Raw genomic sequence first — 24,269 nt, forward strand, 5'->3', positions numbered from 1 at the left:
TTCCTATTGCTGCTGTAACAAATCACCACAAACTTACAGGTCTTAAAACAACACAGATTTATTCTCTTTCAGTCCTAGAGGTCAGGAGTCCAATCTGTTTTCACTGGGCTAAAATCAGAGTGTTGGCAGGACTCTGTTCCTCTGGAGGCTCTCGAGGAGAATCCCGCTCTTTCCCTTTCCAGTTTTGGGAGGCCACCTGCTGCCCGTGGCTCGTGGCCCCCGCCTCCATCTTCAAAGCCGGCAACTGCCCATCTCTTCAGCCATCCACTTACATCCTCACACCCGCTTCTCGGACTCTTCCGCCTCCCTCTTGCATCGGAAAGGACCCCTGTGACGAGATTGGCCCCCCGTAAAGTAACCCAGGACAATCTTCCCATCTCAGGATGCTTCACTTCATCACATCCGTAAACTCCCTTTTGTTATGAGACAGCATATTCACAGGGTCCAAGGGGTGAGATGTGGGAATCTCCGGGAAGCCACTATTCTGCAAGGGGGCTCATTGTAACCTCCGTCCTTTGCCTTCTTTCTCTGTTGTTTTTATCTCCTACAACTAAGAGCTAGTTTGTGAGGAAACGGTTTCCGGTCAGGGAACGAGCCTGCCCCTCACCTAATTCTGCCCTAAGGGTAACATGTACTGATGATCTTTAGCTGTGACAGCTGCAGTGGGTACACTTTCTACAGAATGGAACTGTTAGCCTCAACCGTAAATTATTCCTACAGATAGTTTTTTCAAATTTAATCATCAGGTAAAGGTAATGAGCAGAAACAAAGGAACAGCCATAAATTAACAAGACTTGAATGACTGGAATGATCAGGTGCATAATCTAAGACGGCCATGCTTGTTACGTTTAAAGAAATAAAAGTAAGCTTGAAAATACCTAAAAAGAATGAGAAACTATGAAAAAGTGGCAAAGCCTATTTGAAACAAAGGAACCAAATACAGCTCCTAAAAATGAGAAGAGTGCGGACACAACAACAAAACCAGGACCACACTTACTGGGGAAGCACTTTTAAGTGCTACCATTTAGAATGGCAAACCTAAAACCAAAGGAAAAAAAGATGAAATACTTACAACTAAGCTTAGTAAGAAATACACAAAGTCAATATGAGGAAAACTCAAAGACTTGTCTCTAGGTTTCTATTTACTAATTCTTTCTCTGGTGATGCCAAGAGTAGAATTTCTATTTGGTCCTTTTTCATAGCCACATGTTTGTTCATTTCTACTTGTTTTTGTTTGTTTTTGCTTCATAATTGCTTATTTATGTAAAAACAGATGCCATTTCCTTGTTTATCTTTTAGAGAACCCTAAACACACTCACATTAAAGTAAAGTCTCTGTTAGGATCCGATACTTTCATCTGGAATGAGTTAATATAATGATGGGTGACTTTGTTGGTATTGTTTTGTGTTTTACAATTTTGTTCACGGGATGATTACGAGTGGGAGGTCTGTAGGCTGTCTTCTCTTCTCATTTCCACTCTGATGGTCTTGTACTTTGTACAACTGCTACCACCTGCCTCTCCTTCCTTGCCTTCATACACGCTCGTCCCAAACTAGCTTTTCCACTGGTGCTTCAGATCACAGAACACAATTTCATATTCATCATTTTGAGATCAACAATCTAAGATAATGTGTAATTTATGGTCTTGTCTTCAGGCTCACAGGGAGAGGAAACAATGGAACTGAGGGCAGTTTATACACCATAAGAATTAGCGACATCAAGTCGAATCACAGAGTTTGACGACAAATTAACATGCCATGCTTTGACATTAAAAGTTAATTTCCATAGGAAATAACATAAAACTTTGCGATCCAGATGTCTTAAACAGAACTTTTAGAAATAACTTCAAAAGGATGCTTTAAGAGTTACATCACACAAAGTAGTAGAATTTGTACTTCTGGTCATTTTTTTTTTTCTCTCTCATCTTTATCTAACAAAGTTCTTCTAAATATATTCACGTTCAGTATTTGGGCCTTTCGGGCACCTGAACCAATGGAGTCTTTGTCTTCTCCAGGTCCCTTTAATCGACAACAGCTAATTGGTAAGGGTGACTGTTTCAGAACGTTAGGATAGATTCCATTTGTTAGAACTGAGGCAAAAAACACACACAATAAAGAAACCTAAGTCCTCCTAAGATGATTTTTAAAATGTTAGTCTTTAAATATGGGGTGCCTGGGTGGCTCAGTCAGTTAAGAGTCTGACTCTTGATTTCGGCTCAGGTCACGATCTCACGGTTCATGGGTTCGAGCCCTGCGTCGGGCTCTGCACTGATGGTGTGGAGCCTGCTTGGGATTCTCTCTCTCTCCCCCCCCCCCCCCCCCCCCCGCCCGTCCCCTGCTCATTCTCTCTAAATAAATAAATAAACCTTAAACATACATTAAAAAAGAAAATAAAACCATATGAAACTGGTCTTTCCTTCTGCAGAAGTTCCCACTGGGAGATGCTGTGGAGAATACAGACCCAGCTGTTCAGCCGAAGGGCTCAGCGGGGCTGAGGTCACAGTTTTGAGGCGCTACCTCTGTTCTTCTGCTTTACTTACATTACAGGTTCCTGGGAAACCAGAAGCAGCCCGGAATCTAATTTCCTTCTGCCTCATTTCCTGGGAGGACGGGGCTGGAGTGCGGATATTAACGTTTTGCCTTTCACCTCACATTTGCAACGATGGGCATTTTATTTTATTTTTTTTTTCAATATATGAAATTTATTGTCAAATTGGTTTCCATACAACACCCAGTGCTCAGCCCAAAAGGTGCCCTCCTCAATACCCATCACCCACCCTCCCCTCCCTCCCACCCCCCATCAACCCTCAGTTTGTTCTCAGTTTTTAAGAGTCTCTTATGCTTTGGGTCTCTCCCACTCTAACCTTTTTTTTTTTCCCTTCCCCTCCCCCATGGGTTCCTGTTAAGTTTCTCAGGATCCACATAAGAGTGAAACCATATGGTATCTGTCTTTCTCTGTATGGCTTATTTCACTTAGCATCACACTCTCCAGTTCCAGGATGGGCATTTTAATATGAGCCCAACCATACGGAGTTTCAAACTAACGTTCTAAAGTGAGCATAATTACGACTGTTTCCCCCGAACACCGCCCAGAACTTACCTACTTGTGGATTATTTTCAAACAGTTTGCGGACGAGATTGTCAAAGCCGTAAGTGACTCTGGCGGCTGAACTGGGATCACAGCTCCGATACAGCACTGTCTCACCTTCAGGGTCACTTTCATGTTGTAAAACGCCTCCAAACGCCCACGTAAATGCAAACATGAAGAGCTTCTGAATCACTACTTTCAATTTATCAGGATTCTTTTCCAGATACCATGTACTTTCAGCTCTGGGGTAGATGCATGTGGAAGGACGAAGGTTAACATTTTTAGAAGAAAGTTCAGTGATGTATTTCAATTTCATGTCCAAGTCTCATTGTTAAACGTTAGGATACAGTTAGGTATTGACATAAATGTTTTAAGGTTAATCTAGAATCTTCTTTGCTAAGTCATGTAGATTATATACTGTTAATATATTTTTTTCAATTTTTCTTAATGTTTATTTTTGAGACAGACAGAGAGAGAGAGCGTGAATGAGGGAGGGGCAGAGAGAGAGACACACAGAGAATCTGAAGCAGGTTCCAGGCTCTGAGGTGTCAGCACAGAGCCCAATGCTAGGCTCGAACTCACGAACTGTAAGATCATGACCTGAGCCGAAGTTGGACACTTAACCGACTGAGCCACCCAGGCGCCCCAATACTGTCACTATTTTTAAAGTACCATTAGTGTAAGAGATTTGTAGTCAACCTTTATTTCACTGATTTAGTACACATGATTCACTTCTATTTTAGGTCAAGTTATTAGCTGAGATTTACCTATCTTTTGGGAGAGGATCTGGTATTTTTCCATTTTATGTAGAAATACAAAAGCAAGTGAATAGTTGCTCATACGGTCTCCTCTCAACCAAGTCCTAGGGCCTGATTTACTTCAACCTGGCTAGTGGCAGGTGCTGTAAGTGTGGGGAGAGTCTCGTCCAGTCTGGGCTGACGGGGTCACCCTGGTCTGCGGACCCTGAAATTCTACAGAAACCGGGCCGAAGGTGATGGAGCTGAATCAGGGGCTTGGGCCTGATTTCAAGGCATGTAAAATAGTTCAGGATTTAGCATTATCATAAAATTATTTACAAATTATGAAAATCCTAAAAACAGATCACTGAACCAAAGTGTATTGGCAAACATTCTTCTACAGTACACATACACAACGGTATTTAAAATTTCCAGTCCTGTGAAACAGTTCATTTAGAGAATGTTTACTGAATTCCTACTGTGTATCAGCTACTCCAGACAAAACAAACACGACCCCTTCTTTCCAGAACTGGTACAGGTTTATTGCCTAGTAATTCTGTGCTTATTTGAGTGTCTGGCACCCAGAAGGTACTTAACCATGTCTGCTGAATGAATAACTGACCTCTCTTCTGTATTCTTGAATTTGGCAGAAACTTTTGCACGTGGAGAATTTTTCTCCCCAGTTGAAACGTCCTTCCAATCGTCACCTTAAAAAGGGAAGAGTATTTTTCCGCAGTGAACAATAGACCCAGAATTTACCTGGTTAATTAGCGAGGTTTAACATTCAACACTGTTTCATTTCTGAACTGTTACAGAGGTTTTTCTTGCACATACAGCTACTCATCAGACCAGAGTGCGAGCTACCTTTCGAAGGAAAGAGGAGCAGGGAACGGACCTGCCGTTGTCTGAAATGCTTCTTACTTATTTGAAGCGTACATCTACATACTTCGTCATTCTATTCTAGCAACTTTTCTGTAAGTTTGACTGTTCTAACATGAAACCCTAGAACATTCAGGTAATGTGGTGCATGTGACAAACTAAATAATACATGGGTCCTGATCAAGAGAAGGACGCTTTCAGACAACAGATTTAAATTCGCTGAAACAAACAGCAAACAGGTGCATCTTCGGCAGGGGGTCGGGGTGTTGGTTTCCTTCCATCTCCCGTCACCCACCTGTCTCATCCCCGTCACGCACACCATGCAGGAGCACAAAGAGTGAGCGATTATTTCTTCCTCCCTTTAGCTTACTTTTGTTGTTATGATGTTTGTTTTCTTTATACTGACATAATACAGGCTTCTTGTAGAACCTGCCATTCTACGATTCCACCACATGGGGGTAACGATGATTAAATGCTCATGCATGTCATGATGGCATTTAATACAAAGTCATTTTTAAATACAATACTTTAACATCTAAGCTCAAATCAAAAGTTAGAAAGAGGGTTGGCTTCTCATCCTGCTTTTTAAGTTCGTCTTCATGTCTTTCCAGTGAAATGTGACATTGCCACACCATAGTCCAAGAAGTCCTTCTCCTGCTGATGGAATTCAGATTCTTGCTGTTTTATGACTATAAATAATTCTGCTATAAATAAAGCTCCTTGTGCATAAATCTATATACTTTAGTTATTACTTCTTTATAATGAATTCTTAGAATAAGAGATTCTAGGGCAGAGTATTTTGCTATTCAAAAAAAAATTTTTTTTAATGTTTATTGTTGAGAGAGAGAGAGAGAGAGAGACAGAGTGTGAGCAGGGGCAGGGGCAGAGAGAGGGGGAGACACAGAATCCGAAGCAGACCCTGGGCTCTGAGCTGTCAGCACAGAGCCCGACGCGGGGCTCCAACTCTCGAACCGTGAGATCATGAACTGAGCTGAAGTCGGACGCTCAACTGACTGAGCCACCCAAGCACCCCATATTTTTAACATATATTGCCAGATGGTTCACTAAGAAAGGCTGAATCAATTTATACCTCAAATAGCTTCTGTGAGAGTTTATAGGTGAATACATTTAGCTATCGGTGTGTTTCCTTTATTCAAAAATCTATTAGATGAAAATTGTATGCTATTTTCAAAGAAATGTTCCTTTCGTGACCTGTAAGGTTTAACATTTTCTTAAGAATTTTATGTATTAGAAATTTTAGTAGTTGTGAAAAGATCCCCGGACTCGGGTAACTTCTACATCTGCTCTCCCCTCTATCCTGTCTCGGTCGATAGTTTAGCTCCATATACGCATACATTGTAGGGTGTGGAATGGTCTATGATGGCAGGAATGCCACTGCATATTTGAGGGCTTATATAAAGTCCTGAAAAATTTGGGGGAATAATTTAAAAAACTCTTTTTATTAGGTAAAATATATACCATAAAATTGACCATTTTGACCACTAACTGTACAGTTCAATGGCATTATGTACGTTTATGGCTTTGCACAACCATCTCCACCATCCATATCTAGAACTTTCCATCATCTCGTACTAAAACTCTACACCCTTTACACAATAACTCCCCATTCCCTTTTCTCCCAGACCCTGGTAATCGCTCGTCTACTTTCTGTCCCCATGCATTTGCCTTTTCCAGGTACCTCATATAAGTGGATTCATACAATTGTGTCCTTTTGTGACTTGCTTATTTGACTTAGTATACTGTCCCCCAGGGTCATCCATGTTGTAGCATGTGTCAGAATTCCTTTTTGTGGCTGAAGAATATCCATTCTTCTGTCAAGAGACCACTGGGTGGTTTCCACCTTTTGGCTATTATGAATCGCACTGTTGTGAACACGGGTGTGCAAATATCTGTTCAAGTCCTTGCTTCAGGTCTTTTGCATATATACTCCGAAGTGGAATTGTTGGGTCAAGTGATAATTTTATGTCCAATCTGTTTAGGAACAGCCATACCGTTCTCCATAGCGGCTGCCTCATTCTACATGGTCATCAACAGTGCACAAGAGTTCCAATTTCTCCACATCCATGCCCCAATCTTTTATCTTCTGATTTTCAAAAAATTTTATAATGGCCATCCTAGTGGCTATGAAGTGGTATCTCACTGTGGGTTTGTGCCTTCATGCATTTCTTTAATAATTAGTGATGTTGGGCATTTTTCATTTGCTTGTTGTCCATTTGCATATTTTCTTTGGAGAAGTGTCTATTCAGGTCTTTCACCTCCTTTTAAATTAGGTTGTTTGGGGTGCTCGGGTGGCTCAGTGGGTTAAGTGTCTGACTTCGGCTCGGGTCACGATCTCACGGTTCATGAGTTCGAGCCCCACCTCGGGCTCAGTGCTGACAGTTCGGAGCCTGCTTCATGTCCTCTGCACCCCTCTCTGTCTGCCCCTCCCCCCTGTTTTCTTTCTCTCAAAATAAATAAATAAACTTAATTAGGTTGTTTGGGTTTTTGTTAAGTTGCAGGAATTCCTTATATATTCTGGATATTAACTCCTTAGCAGATAATGTGATTTGAAAATAATTTCTCCCAGTCTGAGGTTTTCTTTTTACACTGTTGATAATTTAAGCTAAAAATAAAACTCTAACAAGGTTAAAAAATATAGGTTATAACAAAATATATTTCATAACCAGGTTATAAAATATAGAAGGATATTTTTATGAAACTTGGTGGTAAGTACACTACTGATGTTTGCCCACTGATTTTACATCTGGTGACTTGGCTGTAATCTCCAATTCTAATCAACTGCAGATTTTTCTGTTTTTTTTTTTTTATAATGAATATGACTATAGCCTCTGCATACAGTAATAGTTTTGTCTCTTTCTGTTTTTTTAATGTTTATTTTTGAGAGGGAGCATGAGCGAGGGAGGGGCAGAGAGAGAGAGACAGAGAGAGAATCCCAAGCAGGGTCCGTACTGCCAGCTAGGAGCCCGATGTGGGGTCAAACTCATAAGCCTTGAGTTCATGCATGACCTTGGCCAAAATCAAGAGTCAGACACTTGACGGATGGAGCCAGCCAGATGCCCCTCTTCCTTTTTACTTCTCAGAAACTTCCTTTTTCCCCTCTAACTATTGCTACATTGATTAGCACCCCCAAGACCATGTTGAATAGTAACAGGAGTAAATGCAGCATTAACAGAATTGTTGGAGGAGGCCATCAAGAGGACATGACCGCGCCTGGGCCACAAGCTGGACCCAGGCAACTAGACATTTGTTACCCCTCTCCCGTCGTTGGAGTGCACGTGCTGCCCACTGTTCCAACACCAGGAGCCATTCCAAGAATGTGGTCTCGAGAGAGCAACGTGTTGTCGAGAACACCCTGAATGAATAGGATGACTGAATCCCGCTAAGGCCTCTGTATAAGCTTTTAAGATTCTTATGGGTGGGTGCGGGGATCCGCTCATCTTGCAGTCCTTCAAGACGAGCCTTGTATGTAGGCTCTCTTGCTGACCGCCACAGCCACCTACAACCTGAAGTGGCCTCTTGGATGTCTCCCTGCCTCCGCGTATAGGGGCCAATTTGAACTCCACCCGGGAAGCAAACCTACAACTGTCAGGGGACAAAAGAAACTCGACTTGGGAACAAGGCATCCACGAGGGGAAGTCCCAGGCTAGCCACGAACCTCTGCACAGGGAGGGATGGCCCCTGAGTCAGATGTGAGCTGAGGACACACAGTAGCACGGCGCAGCAGAGAAGGGCACCGGTGGCTGCCGTGAGGGGCTGGCCACTGACGCCCGAGCGGGGTCTGGAGTTCGGGTTAGGAAGTGAGAAGAACCGAGGTGAGAACGAGATGTGCACCTGTCTGCCCCCTCTTCCGTCTGCTGGTTTTACAGAACGAGGAGGGCCCAAGTGCCACACGTCAGGGCCCGAGCCCTCGGACAAATCCTGATGGGGAATCTAAGAGGGGGAATCACGGACAAAATGAGGACAGCAGAGGGGAGGACGTTCGGCTGGACAACGAAGCAGATGAAGTGCCCCATGTCATCTGACCCTAATATGAAGACAGATTTTAAACAGCGACTACCCCGGACGTCTGCTAATACAGAAGTACACCCCAAAAGTCCTAGGAGGAAAACTTACATTTTCTCTCTGCCCCTTGAAAATGGAAATCTGATGTCTTTAAAATGTGATTATCCCACGAGAGAACTAAGACGCTGCCCCTGCGCACCTGAGACAGGAACAGAAGGGTGGATACAGGGAGCAGTAAAAGCTTCTCCCCCACATCCAGGCCTCAGCCTCCAGGAGGAAACTCATCAAGGGCAAACACAAACCTTAAGTCTTCCCCGCAAATACCAGTAAAACACTCTAGCCATTCGGTCGGGAAACCTTAACTTGCCCCATCTGCCACAGACACGGTCTGAGCTCAACTGTTATTTATAAACTAGTGGGTTTTACCAGATTCCTGGGTACATTTTATTATTAAAGCTATAGGGTCTCTGTAGCTGTCTGGGTGTGTATGTATGTGTATGGGTATATGCTCTCTATAAATAACATTTTTGTACCTCCAGATAACATTGTCAAAATTAATTTATAAAAGGTCTCTATTTAATTGGCCTAAAGAAAAATAAGCTTTGGTATCAAGAATTAACACTTGGTTATGTTGAACTCCTCCCTCTGAGTGAGGGTTCTAAACATGTCCTATTTGGTCTGGACGCCACATCGGGTCTAACCCAAGCTTTCCCCTACTGCTATGCAAGCCCGGCTATTGTCGTGAGGGGACTAAAGAAGCCGAGCCCCGTATACCAATGCCCTTGTTGAACGAACAATGACTGAGGGCCACATTTTAAAGGTCATGATATACAAGACGAGGCAAAAGAACACCACACTAAATGGAGGATGCACCTTCCAGTATCTTCTGCAAGCAGAAAGGTTAACTGAAAAAAATATAAAGCAGCAGACTGAATTACTAACGAGTAAAATCTCCTTGGCCAGGTAGACTGAAGTACCGCCCCAGGCTTTAAGACGTGTGAATAGTCAGAGTCTACTGCCCCATGGGCCAGACTGGGGACCCCAGCCCAAACACCCAGGAGCACAAAGACATAAAATCACAGGACACATCCAAGCCCCATCATGCCTGGGAAGACATTATCTCCTAGAACTTGCAATGAGTCATCCCACTGGAACAGAGGAGTTCCCGCCCCTGGCCAACAGTTATGGTATGCACAACCAAGTCAGGTTTCTAAAGCTGTCGACCTCTCCCTCCCCAAGGCAAGGTGGGCACATCCTGTTTTCGCATGGCTGCCACCTTTGTTTCCTCCACCGGCCTGGAGGGCACCACAGCACACACAGAAGCCACCAAATCCGTTCAGCAAGCCTCAAATGAGAGCCAACAAAGCCCATCTTTACTGAATCCGAAAATATCTCTCATGAGAAAAAACTGTCTTACAAAATAAGATGGCCTTGGACATGATTACTGTCTAACAAGGAGGCCCCCGTACTATTATACAAGCAAAATGTTATGCGTTCATACCTGATGAGTCTGTTAATGTATCATATTTATTAAGTTACATGAACCCACAAGTGAAGGTGTTAATGATCCCAGCCCCAACCTAGGGCACTTGATAAATCAGTGGTTTGGATCACGGGGCTCTGAATGGCAACAAACATTGTTGCTTATTTTGGGAATCATGATCTTCATCTGTGTCTTCTCCTGAATGTGACTGTATTGTTGCTGTGGTACCTGCCCCAGTGCAGCCAGATAACCACCAAACGAGCCATCTCCATGCTGCTGAGACCCCAAGCTGACCACTCAGGGCACATTGTGGAAGAGGGGGCAATTAAGATTGTAAAAACCTGTCACAGGAGATAAAATGGTGAAGGAAGTCATCGAGAAGACATGACTGCTGGTGACCTCTAAGCGGGATGGAGGTAATCAGAGGTTCCTTCCCCTCCCTTGTCCTGGGGATGGATGTTCTGCCCGCTTCCTCCACTCGGAGCCATTTCAAGGACACGGCCTTGTGACAGCAACGTGTTGACACCATCTGGACTATGTATGTTACCAAACCTCATTAAGGCCTCTACATAAACTTTTAAAACTCTGGAAAGCAGGTGTGGAGACCTACTCATAGCTGCCCAAGACAAACGTCATCTCTTAGTTCCCTAGCTTACTGAACTGTAGCAGCAGAAGCAGGTGGTTTTTATAGGCAAGGAAACTGACAGATGAGGTCTGTGCTAGACCGCTGTGGGTGCAAACTGGTGCAGCCACTGTAGAAAACAGTAGGGAGGTTCCTCAAAAAATTGAAAACAGAAGTCCACTACTGGGTATTTACCTAAAGAGAACTGAAAACACTAATTCAAAAAGATATAGCATCCGTATATTTCTTGCAGCGTTATTTATAATAGCCAAGATACAGAAACAACCCAAGTGTCCATCCATAGATCAGTGGAATGAAACAGAAAACCCAGAAATGAATCCACAACGCTATGGTCAGTTAATCTTTGACACAGCAGGAAAGAATATCCAATGGAAAAAAGACACTCTCTTTAACAAATGGTGTTGGGAAAACTGGACAGCTACATGCAAAAGAATGGAACTACTCCAACATAAGTTCAAAATAGATGAAAGACATAAGTGTGAGACATGAAACCATAGAAATCCTAGAGGAAAACATAGTTGGTAACCTCTTTGACCTCAGCTGTAGCAACTTATTTCTAGATAAGTCTCCTAAGGCAAGGGAAACAAAAGCAAAAATAATCCACTGGGACTTCATCAAGATAAAAAGCTTCTCCACAGAGAAGGAAACAATCAATAAAACTAAAAGGTGACCTATAGAATGGGAGAAGATATTTGCAAATAAAGGGTTAGTATCCAAAATATATAAAAAACTGATCTAACTCAATACCCAAAAAACAAATAATCCAATTAAAAATGGGCAGAAGACATAAACAGACATTTTTTCCAAGGACGACATCCAGATGGCCAACACACACATGGAAAGGTGCTCAACATCACTCATCATCAGGAAAATGCAGATCAAAACCACGAGGAGATAACACCTCACACCTGTCAGAATGGCTAAAATTAATAACTCAGGAAACAACAGATGTTGGTGAGGATGCGGAGAAAGGGGAACACTTTTGCTCTTTTGGTAGGAATGCGAACTGGTGCAGCCACTCTGGAAAAGTGTGGAGGTTCCTTGAAAAGTTAAAAATAGAACTACCCTATGACCCAACAATTGCACTACTAGGTATTTGCCCAAAGGATACAAAAATATTAATTCAAAGGGATACACACACCCCTATGTTTATAGCAGCGCTATCTACAATAACCAAATTATGGAAATAGCCCAAGTGTCCAGTGACTGATGAATGGATAAAGAGGATGTGGTGTGTATATATACAATGGGATATTATTCAGCCATAAAAAGAATGAAATCTTGCCATTTGCAATCATGTGGACAGAGCTAGGGAGTATGATGCTAAGCAAAATAAGTCAGAGAAAGACAAATACCATATGATTTCACTCATATGTGGAATTTAAGAAAAAAAACAAATGAGCAAAAGGAAAAAAGAGAGAGGCAAACCAACAAACAGACTCTTAACTCTAGAGAACACACTTACAGTCACCAGAGGGGAGGTGGTGGGGGACGGGGGAGATAGGACATGGGGATTAAGGAGGGCACTTGTTGTGATGAGCACCGGGTGATGCAGGGAAGTGTTGGATCACTGTGCTGTGCACCCGAAACTAATATAACACTGTATGTTCACGATCTGAAATTTAAGTAAAAACTTAAAAAAAACAGATGAATGGATAAAGAAGTGGGGTGTGTGTGTGTGTGTGTGTGTGTGTGTGTGTAATGGGATGTTACTGAGCCATGAAAAAGAATGAAATCTTGCCATTTGGAATGACATGGAGGGACCTAGAAGGCATCATCCTAAGTGAAATCAGTCGGAAAGACAAATACCACATGATTTCGAGCATACATGGAATTTAAGAAACAAAACAAATGAACAAAGACAAACAGAGACAAACAAAAAACAAAAACCAAAAACACCCCAGACCCTTAAAAACAGAGAACAAACTGGTGGTTGCCAGAGGGGAGCTGGGTGGGGGATGGGTGGAACAGGTGAAGGGGACTAAGAGAACACCCATCATGCTGAGCACAGGGTGAGGTGCGGAAAGGTTGAATCACTGTACTGCACCCGAAACTAACAATGCTGTGTGTTAACTCTGCTTCAGTTACAAAAAAGAAAACCCTGCCAGCTCCCAATCTGGATTAGTCTGCCTCTTTCTTTGGTCTCTCCTCACCCTCCAGGTGTGGGTGCCAGTTTCAGATTCATCCAAGAAACTCCCAAGGTTCTGAATCGATAGGAATGCATCTAATGATTACTGCTAAAAATGTTTACTGTAGGTTTTTAATAGAAAAAAGCCAAGAGTTAAGAAAGTTATCTTTCTGGGGCGCCTGGGTGGCTCAGTCGGTTGAGCGTCCGACTTCGGCTGAGGTTATGATCTCGCGGTTTGTGGGTTTGAGCCCCTCATCAGGCTCCGTGCTGACAGCTTGCTCAGAGCCTGGAGCCTGCTCCGGATTCTGTCTCCCTTTCTCTCTGCCCCTGCCCCGTTCACACTCTGTCTCTGTCTCTCTCAAAAATACATAAACATTAAAAAAAAAAAAAAAAGTAAGTTATCTTTTTTTGGATTGCCAAGTATCTTTTATTATTTTTTTAATGTTTATTTATTTTTTGGGGGGGGGTGGAGGGTCAGAGAGAGGGAAGCAGGCTCCAGAGAGAGGGAATCTGAAAGCAGGCTCCAGGCCCTGAGCTGTCAGCACAGAGCCCAATGCGGGGCTTGAACCCACAAACTGTGAGATCATGACCTGAGCTGAAGTCCATTAACTTGAGCCACCCAGGCACCCCACCAAGTGTCTTTTAACATATAAGTTGTACAATGTTATTTAAATGCATTTCCCATTTACTGAAGTAATGACATAGTTTCTTTCTTTTGATAGGCTTATTTGGCAAGTTATTCTGATAGATAACTGTCACGTTAAATCATTCTTACATGCTGAAGGCAAAGCTACTTTGTCGTGGTGTATCTTTAGTCCCCCTAGTTTTCTAGTATTTTTTTTATAATCTCTGCACCCACATTTATGAACAGACTTGGTCTATCATTGTCCATTCCATATCACCTTGTCTGGTTTGGGCATCAACTGCATACGAACTTCATAAAACAAGTTGTGTAGCTTTCCTTCTTTTTCTATTCTTTTGAACAGATTGTATAAAGATAATTTGTTCTGCAAAAGCTTGGTGAAATTTACCAACAAAATTTAATGAGCTTGGCTCAGTATTTTTGGGAGGGTGGGAGAAGGCTTTTAAAAATTCAACTTTCAGGGCACCTGAATGGCTCAGTCAGTTAAGCGTCCGACTTCAGCTCAGGTCATGATCTCACCGTTCGTGAGTTCAAGTCCTGCATCGGGCTCTGTGCTGACAGCTTGGAGGCTGGAGCCTGCTTCAGATTCTGTGTCTCCCTCCCTCTCTCTCTCAAAAATAAATGTTAAAAAAATTCAACTTTCTTTCAGATTTTTCCTTTTTTAAAGATCACTTGGGAAAATTTATATTTCACTTCAAAATTATCCATCTCAAATAGGGTTTCCAATATACTGAATCTCATTAATGTGGCAAATCAGCCAGAAATAGACGGCTACCTCCACCACAAACACATAAGTGTGGAGAAAAACTATCCTAACAAGAGCTAACCACAGCTGAGCTATAACAAGGGGGTGGGGCGCTCCCTCAGAATCAGACACAAAGAAGAAAGTCAGAGGAGTAAATGCGCACGCAGCACCCACTGCGCCCTGGGGTGTGGCACCCAGTACGGGCTTTTGTGAGTGATCCAGGAGGGTGGACTTTGTGCAAGAGAAGGAAGGCAGCAGGATTAGGCTCTTGAATGGACCTGGGGCCCTGAGGCCCTGAAAGAGCTTCCGGGTGAAAACGGGACTAGGAAAGGTCAACCGCTGAGGGAAGCTACAAGGAAACGTCTTCCTGCCTAGGTTTCTGGCTGACTGAAGTGTCCCAAGAGAAAACAGGACCTCAGGTATGGGCCCTACATGTACGCAACCCTGAGATTTCCCTGTAATACAGTTCAAAAATAAGGGAAAATAAGAGACGGTAATCCCACCACTGGGTATTTACCCGAAGAAAATGCAAACACGAATTCAGAAACGTGCCCGCGCGGCTATGCGTATCGTAGCGTCACTGGATGGACCTAGACAGAATGACGCCAAGGGAAGTGAGTCCCTCAGCTGACCAAGTGAGCGTTCAACCCATTTATCGTGTTCTTTCTTTCACCCGCTTCCTGCTGTGTTTCCAGTGCTCCCACTTCCCCGGCTCGTGCTCCTGGTGCGTCTGGAATTGTGTATGTGGAGAGGAAGTGGACGCTCTTCAAGGCAGGAAACCTGATCCTCGCTGACACTGCTCTCTTTCAAATGCGGGCTCTTTCTCTTAATCGCTTAGACTTTAAGATGTGCAGGGGCGGGTGGCAGTGGGAAGAAACATGCATTTACCTGCTCCTTAACCTTGTTGGGCTTCGCTGCCAACACGGTATTTTGTTGCTGCCTCCGGCCGGCCGGGCTGGGCTGTGCCGATGGGCAAAGGCAGGAGTGACAGTCCATTCAGAGCCACGAGAAGGGGAGAGGCCAACCTAAATGTTCGCCCATTCGTGGTATCCGGCTCTCTTCCACTCGGACCTACCGTGCTCCCCACGTGGGACCTTACCCTCTTGTCACCCCAGGGGCTTCTTACCATTTCTGTTAGTTTGGGGGATCCAGAATTGGGTTTCAGAGACAGCGTTGGGAGCCTGGCCTAATTAGCCATCTCCTCGGGAAGCAGTGGAACCAGTGTTGGGAGGCAGGCTTCTGACTTCGGGGGCCATGCTGTTAGCAATAATGCTACACTATTTCCAGAATCTTTTGCTCTCACCCAACACATTTTATTACTCTCCAGGTTTACACCTGTGCATGATTACAGCTTTTGCCAAGGATTCTGGACACACTTCCCTCCCTTATTTCCATCTCTAAGAATCCTTAAAACCACAAACAAGCAAAGCATTCTTCCCTCAGAAAGACCCTCTTGGAATTCCTTATCCTCGTTTTCCATGTGACCCACCAACATATGTACGACATTAGTTTACGTCACTGATATGCCCCTTTGTTAGTGATTTTTAGTTTCTTCCGTGTGTGTCTGGTTCAAATAGACTGAAAATTCCTGGTCTTCCTTTCTCTGTTTTCTCTTGTAAAATTTAATAGAAGGTGATAAATAGTTGGCATTGATTAAGTGACACACAAGACCATTGATATGACTTAGAAGGGGAAAAAGCTCACATTTTCCAAAGCCTCCATTTTCACTCATGAACTCAAAGAAGGCATCAAGAATCCTGCAGAGAGTTGTGACCACTGCTAGGTCCTGTACAGGAAATGGCTGACATTTCTGATGCTTCTTTATAAACTGTAGTCCGTCTGTGACGCTATTTTTAATCAAGAATTCAAGACAACTCACTCCTGTTTGACTCATAATTTTAGAAGTTTTCAACAGCCATGACTTGACATAGGGCTCCCATCCCAGATCAACAGGATCCTAACAATATAAAGCACAAGGTAATTTTACGTAAATAAGGAAAAATGAGGCGTCCATCCTCCTCCTTACTATCTTTACTTCACCTCCGCCCCCAGCAAAACACAGCATCATCAGTCGTCAAAGGGCAGCTGATCAAGACCTTGAAGAAGGACTTGTCTCTGAGACGACTTATGGTGTTAACCCTGGTCTTACAAGACAACACATGGTGGGGGACTGTGTGTAGGGAGGGGTTGGGGGGGAGGTTACGTGTACCCGGCAAGGGGAGCGGCTTAGCCAGAAAAGCAGCGCTGTTCTTAGCTTTGTTACAGCGAGTTCAGCGGATCAGAACACAGGGCCAACCATGGCTAATGATTAATTTCATGGAGAGAAGACACTTAATCTTTGTGTGCCTTCCATCCCCCACCACTGTCTTGGCAAAATATACTTCACGGGCCATCAGGGTCACAGGCAGGTGAGGAAAGGTGTCTCTCCTCCGTGGGAAAGACAAGCCACCAGCAGCCTGTGCTGTCCAACGAAAGCACCGCTCACAGTTGTGGGACACCTGCCACCCCAATTACCGGGTCGTCCTCATTTAAACAGGAGAGACTACGCTCCTTTCACTCCTGGGTTAGGAGACTTGAGGGGACACAAAACCTTGCCAGATCCAGAGGTAAACAATCATCAGGAACGCTATAGGTAATGACTAGTTATTACCCTTATTACCCTAAACAACACGTTTTCCTTAAGACGTTTGTTTTTGGGAACTTACCATGTAGACCATTGCACACCGGCTGACGGTTGCAGGACTGGCCTGAGAGAGACTGTCCGTCTCAAAAACCACTCGTATGTTACTAGTTAAGGCTATTCGCTCACTGTTTGCCAGACACAGCGTTCTAGTATCATCCAGCATGGAGTTTAGATTTTCTACCCAAAACGTATCCACTGGACCATCCAAAATAATCCACTGCCAATCGTGGTCTGGAGAGAGAAATATTTTTAATGTAACAGAGTACCTCAGGCTTTTTGTGTTACAATTTTACAAATTCCCTATGTTGTTTGGAAAATATTTTCTAACAAGGTGAAAAATGACACCCTAGAGAACAGCAGAGTGAATGTGTTCATGTGTAGTCTCTAACATGTTAGGTAGAAATAACTACTCGGACCACAGGCTTAACCACTCTTCAAACCCGGCCCACATTCTCTGATTGCTGCTTGTGTAGTCGGCCCTTACATTTGGAGAAGAGCAAAACCCTGGATCTGTCTTTCCCATAATCATGTGCTTGGTGAGTTCCCCTTCCAGCCAGGATACTTTCTGGACATGCTGCCTCTGGGGGACAGAGAAGGGAAGTAGACAAATAGAGTTGTTTGTGCTGTGGCCCCACTGGCTCCTCTTTCCATGTTCTACACGCACCAACCTGCTCCCAGTTCTAGGAAATCTGTCGGTCAAGACAGGGGAGGAGCGTGTGGGTCACCGTGCAGACGGAAAATAGCCGCCTGAAGGACATAAAAGGATCCCAGAGCCAGGACCAAGAGGCCGGGATGCTAAGTCAGCGGCGGCCATACTTGCCTCCAGGCCTGTCTTAGAACCCCCGGAAGGCACCTGCTCTGCCCGCAGACCACACTCCCCAACCTGAACGCGGGAGAGGGACACACAGACATTCAGGAATTCTAAATCAGGACAAGGAAGAGCAGAAGTCTCTTTCCGGGCCTGGAACATAAGCATCCGGCTGGTGCCTGTGGTGCTCGAGGCTCAGCCCGGGGCAGTGAGCTGATGGGGCTCCGGCCGGGACCCTCACCTCCTCCGGAACCGGCGCCTTGACACAGCTCTCTGTGCCCCGCCTCCTCGCACCCCGCACTGCACACCCACGCCACAAAGCAGCACACGATGGATGCGCAGTTCTGTTTAGACGCGTGTGTATGGGCTGTGTTATTTGGGCTGGGAGCGTCCGCAGGCTTCCACCCAAGACTTCTCTCTGCTTGAACGTCTGCTTGCTTCTTGTGAGATATTAATGTCCGTTTATAAGCTGAAAGGGTCGTGCACGACCTACCGCTTCAGCGCCATAATTATGTATGTAGGTAGGATGCTATAACATGCGGTAAATACGCACGTACATAAATTTTAAGTGAGGGAAAAATAAATAGTATAGGAACAAAAATCAACGTTTTTAAAGATATAGATTCAGCTCATTTGTTCAGTTTCTTCCCTGTTAATGAATCCTCTTTACTGAATTTAATAGTAACACTTACTCTGACTTTCTGGGATTTTAACATCTTTCTCCATCTCCTTCTTAGAAATGTTACCGTCAATATCTGCTATATCAGAGGAATCAAGTTTGAAAACCTAAAACAGGTAATCAATAATGTTTATTTCATCACACTTTCCAACTCAAACATGTCAATATGCTGAGTACTAAAATAGAAAAGGCACACGTTCTGTGGCTGAAAGACCTCCTGTAACCAGCACAGGGTGGCTTAGCTGAGTTGTGAGTCCAGGCCATTTTCTTCTAGAAAATTCTTTCAGTTTTTTTTTCCAGTTAGTACATGTTTGTTGTACAGCATTAAAATAATGCCATAAAGCAAGAAAGCAAATGTTCTCTGAATTCCCACCATCTATAAAGAAACTGTTGATATTTCAGTATATATTTTTCCTAGACCCTCCTTCACAGTAGTTTTAAAATTTTGGGGTAACATACTAAAATGTTAAATGTTCCTAAAATGTAATAACATTTTAGAAATATAAAGTACTATGGTTTTCTTCCCAGATTTCTTAAAACTCTTGGAACATTTGTGCTTCCAAATGAACTTTACAATCATTTAATTCAATTTTTTTAATTGGGATTTTGCTTGGAAAGACACTATATACATATATTAATTTGGTATAGATTGGCATTTTTAGGATGGAAGTCTTTTTATACAGGAATAGAGTATATCTTCCATTTATTCAATTTTTGCCAACTGCACAGGCATCCCTGTCCCCCTCCCCTGCCCCCGTCCCTGCCACCCTGCTATGACAAGTTCCTTTCTTGTACATTTTTCCAATATAGTTTTCATAGTGGCATCACTGTTAGAATTTTTCCCATTTCCATTTCTAACTGGTATAATTAGTGAATTGTATCATGTTCCTTCTCTGCCAATTACTGACGAAGATGTAATAAAATCTCACACTAGCTTTGCATTTGTCAATTTCCCCATGAAATTGACGTACATGTTTACATTACCTCACAGGTACATAATAGCCCAGAACTGCCATCTTTTTCTGCATCAAGAGCACACTGTTTTCCCCTAATTTTATAATAATTCTTGACATCTGGCAGATCTCATCACCCAAATTCTTCCCTTTTTTTAAATTCAGGAATGTCATGGCCCTTGGTTCTTCTATATACATTACAGAATCAGTTTGCCAAGGTCTTAAAATCGACTTTAATTTTCTATTTCAAAACTCAGGGCAAAGCTCTAGTTTTCAAGTGTGGCGTTAGCATAAGGACAGATATGAAGATGAATGGAACAGAACTATGAGTCCAGAAATAAATCCCTACATTTATGATCAGCTGATTTTGACATGGGTGACAAGACAATACAAGCAATGGGGGAAAGAATAGTCTTTTTTTTAAGAATAGTCTTTTCAACAAATAATTCCGGAACAACTGAACTGGGATCCCTGCCTTGTACTGTCCACAAAAAATCAACTCAAAATAGATTAAAGACCTAAATGTAAAACTTAAAACTATAAAACTCTTAGAATAAAACTTAAAAGAAAGTCTTTGTGACCTTGAATTATACAAAGCTTTTTAAAGCTATGATATCAAAAAAAAAAAAAAAACAAAAAAAAACAAAAAAAAACAAGTGACAAGGTAAAAAGTAGATTGAACTTCATCAGGGTTGAAAACTTTGGTGTTTCACAAGATACCTTCAAGAAAGTAAAGACAACCCACAAAATGAAAGAAAGCGTTTGTAAATCATAGTCCCTGATAAGGGACTTGTATCCAGAATATACAGGTGTGTGTGTGTGTGTGTGTGTGTGTGTGTGTGTGTGTCCATGATATAAATACTTTTATGGATTAGAAGACTCAATATTGTTCTTTTTTTATTTTAATTCCAGTGTCGTTAACATACAGTGTTACATTAGTTTCAGTCTATAACATAGTGATTCAACAATCTATACATTACTCATATGTAGTATTTAAGAGACAAAACAAATGAGCAAAGGGGGAAAAAAGAGAGGGAGAGAGAGACAAACCAAGAAACAGACTCTTGACTACAGAAAACACACTGCTGGTCACCAGAGGGGAGGTGGGTAGGACAGTGGGTGAAACAGGTGACGGGGATTAAGGAGTGCACCTGTGAGCATGAGCATCAGGTGACGTATGGAAGTGCTGAATCACAATATTGTAACCTGAAGCTAATATTATACTATGTTAACTACAATTTAAGTAAAAACTTAAAAAAACAACTCTGCTTATCTGTTTGGTTCTAAATGTCATTCTTCTGTTAATATAGTTTGGCTAATGAAATTTACTAGTAAGCTCTATAACTAATGAGAACACAAGTCTTCAAAAGTTTTTTGCTATTTATGTTTATTCTACGATGAACTTTGTATCAAAAGCTTTATTGGCTTTTCCACCGAAGTGTTTTCGTAGCTCATTAATTTGTAAGGTGTCCTGGTGGTGCTAGATTCACTAGAGCAACCCCCACTAACACCTAATCCCCTGTGTTCCTTTAAAAGCAAGTATCCTTCATTTTATTGTTTACCAACCATTTTAAAACGCAATGACATATTTTCTGTTGTTTTTCATAATTTTTCTTTTTAAAAACTGATTATAATAACTTTTAAATTTACTTTTATACTGGTAAGTATCTAATAATGCTTAAATACCAATTTTTAAACAATGAAGTAATCCACAGAGTCAAATAATAATAATCCTTCCATATTAACTTACATTAGATGCATCCGAGATTCTTGATTTCAGTCCAAGATTGCTGTCTTTTTTTGAGTACCTTGCAGTATTAGAATATACATAATTTCGAACTGTGCTTGATAATAATCCATCAGTCCATTCCATAGTGTTAGGGTCCAGTTGTCCATATAGTTCACTAAGAGTGATACACTTTGGATTTAAAACACAAATATCTACCTTTCCTTTTCTTCCTGGAACCTGAACAAAATCCAGTGTGGTTTCTTAAAAGCATCAGCCAGAGTATAATTATTTACATTTTTGCGCTATTAACAACAAAGGGTTTTAGGAGAGGTTTTTCACTCCAAAGAAAGATACCCGATAAAGACAGTAACTTAAATTTTATTTAAAAAAAAAATTTTTTTTTTTAACATTTATTTATTTTTGAGACAGAGAGAGACAGAGCATGAATGGGGGAGGGTCAGAGAGAGGGAGACACAGAATCCGAAACAGGCTCCAGGCTCTGAGCTGTCAGCACAGAGCCCGATGCGGGGCTCAAACCCACGGACCGCGAGATCATGACCTGAGCTGAAGTCAGATGCTTAACCAACTGAGCCACCCAGGCGCCCCAGTAACTTAAATTTTAAAAAGGACAGCAACTTAAAAAGGACAGTAACAATTGACTTTTTAAAATTAGCCATAATATTCAAATCACTACTTTAAAAATTCTAAATACTATAATGATATCTCTGGAAGAAATGGGGGGAAAATCCCACTGGTCCTCATCCAGGAACACAACATATGAACTGGGATGTGGTGTGTCTGGAGTCAGGGCTAGACATATGGATGCGGGAGAGCAGAAGACAGTTTTTAGCTTCAGGTCAGAGCTGGCACCCAAGAAGACCTTGTCTGCTACCTTCTAGCCTTCCTGGGGGCTGCCTGCAGGACTGGTGCCCGTTCCACCAAACTCAGATCTCAGGTGGGAAAAGAGTCAGGCACTTCTTGTGAAGGCTTCAGGGAGACTACAGACCCACAAAAGCCTAAAACCAGACCTTATGGATGAATTCAAGCAACAGACCATATATAGCCTGAGGGAGACACTAGGTAGGAGGAATTTTTAGGAAACTAAGACACTCAAGTTAAGCTGTGTAGCCAGTGGAATGGTGAAAGTCAAACTGTGAAAGCCCAGTCAAGATGCATTGCCCAGAAAAAACTTGAGAAGACGTTAAACTTTCATCTCAGAGAGGAGACCCCGCCAATCAGTGAGGAACAACCCCATGACAGAGCAGCTTTGTAAAGACTGGGAAAGGTGGCTGTTTTTATAAATGCCCCATTTTCAACAAATATCACAAGGCATGTAAAGAAACATAAAAACTTGGTCCATTAAAAAGACAATAAATTGACAGAAACCATCCTGGATGAAGGTTAGTCTGAAAAGAAGCCATAAAATAACTCTCAGTTGAGCTTTCTCCCTAAAATCAGGAACAAGACAAGGATGGCCAGCCACTCTCACCACTTTTATTCAGCCCAGTACTGGAAGTCCCAGCCACAGCAATCAGACAAGAAAAAGAAGTAAGAGGCATCCATACTGGAAGAAAGGAAGGCACTATTTGTAAAAGACATGACATTATACATAAAAAATCCTAGATTCCACCAAAACTTATCAGAAATAATACATGAATTCAGTCAAGTTGCAGGATACAAAATTAATACCAAGAAATAGTGTTTGTACACACTAATAATGAAGTAGCGAAAGAGGAATAAAAAAAAAAAAACCTACCATTTGTAACTGCACCAAAAAGAATAAAATGCCTAGGGATTAAACTTAACCGAGGAGGTAAAAGACCCATACTCTGAAAACTATAAAACCATGATGAAAGAAATTGAAGATGACACATAAATGGAAAGATATTCCATAGTCACGAATTGGAAGAACAAATATTGTTAAAATGTTGATACTACCCAAAGCAGTCTAAAGATTCGATGTTATCCTTATCAAAATACCAATACAATTTTTTCACAAACCTAGAACAAACAATCCTAAAATTTACATGGAACCACAATGACCCTGAATAGGCAAAGTAATCTTGAGAAAGAACAACAAAGCTAGAGGTATCACAATTCCACACTACAAGCTGTATTCTAAAGCTGCAGTAATCAAAACAGTATGGTACTGGCACAAAAATAGACACATAAATAAAACAGAACAGGGAGCCCAGAAATTAATCCACACTTATATGGTCAATTAATCTATGACAAAGGAGACAAGAATATATAATGGGGAAAAGACAGTCTCTTCATTCAATGTGCTGGAAAAATTGGACAGCTACATGTAAAAGAATGAAACTGGACCACTTTCCATCACCATGAACAAAAATAAACTCCAAATGGATTAAAGACCTAAATGTGAGACCTGGAACCATAAAAAAACCAGAAGAGAACCACAGACAGTAATCTCTCTGACACTGGCCATATCAACATTTTTATAGATGTGTCTCCTAAGGCAAAGGAAACAAAAGCAAAAATAAACTATTGGGATTACATCCAAATGAAAAGCTTTGTGCACAGTGAAGGAAATCAACAACAAAACAAAAGGGCAACTTTATGTTTTAATTATAATATTTCCTCAGTGGGAGAAGATATTTGCAAATGATATACCCAATAAAAGGTTACTAGTCAAAAAATATAAAGAACTTATACATCTCAACACCAAAACAACCCAAACAATCTGATTAAAAAATGGGCAGAAGACCTGAATGGACAATTTTCAAAAAAAGACCTACAGACGGCCAACAGACACAGGAAAAGATGCCCAATATCACTCATCATCAAGAAAATACAAATTAAAACCACAGTGAGATACCATCTGTCAACTATTATCAAAAAGACACACACACACACACACACACACACACAAAACCCAAACCCCACAAACGAGTGTTGGCAAGAATGTGTAGAAAGGGAACCCTTTTGCACTCTTGGTGGGCATGTAAATTGGTGCAGCCACTATGGAAAACAGTATGGAGTTTCCTAAAAAAAAACAAACAAACCTAAAAATAGAACTACCATAGGA

General features: G+C 42.1%; 1 protein-coding gene across 4 annotated transcripts in view; it reads right to left on the reverse strand.

Moving 5' to 3' along the window:
- Window positions 1–24,269, reverse strand: part of DNAH14 (dynein axonemal heavy chain 14) — a 257,879-nt gene that overhangs the window by 138,169 nt on the left and 95,441 nt on the right. For all 4 annotated transcript variants that reach the window (XR_006706041.1, XM_045453286.1, XM_045453288.1 and 1 more), the window contains 6 exons: window positions 21,242–21,457; window positions 18,552–18,645; window positions 17,074–17,282; window positions 16,073–16,325; window positions 4,447–4,531; window positions 3,100–3,329 (listed from right to left, as the gene is read on the reverse strand). Coding sequence is in view for 3 of the 4 variants with exons in the window: in XM_045453286.1 (XP_045309242.1) it covers window positions 3,100–3,329; window positions 4,447–4,531; window positions 16,073–16,325; window positions 17,074–17,282; window positions 18,552–18,645; window positions 21,242–21,457 (1,087 nt within the window). In the remaining variant the exon portion in view is untranslated. The remainder of the gene's footprint in view (window positions 1–3,099; window positions 3,330–4,446; window positions 4,532–16,072; window positions 16,326–17,073; window positions 17,283–18,551; window positions 18,646–21,241; window positions 21,458–24,269) is intronic.

The sequence above is a fragment of the Leopardus geoffroyi genome, chromosome C3, assembly GCF_018350155.1.
Source record: "Leopardus geoffroyi isolate Oge1 chromosome C3, O.geoffroyi_Oge1_pat1.0, whole genome shotgun sequence".
NCBI classification, from domain to species: Eukaryota; Metazoa; Chordata; class Mammalia; order Carnivora; family Felidae; genus Leopardus; species Leopardus geoffroyi.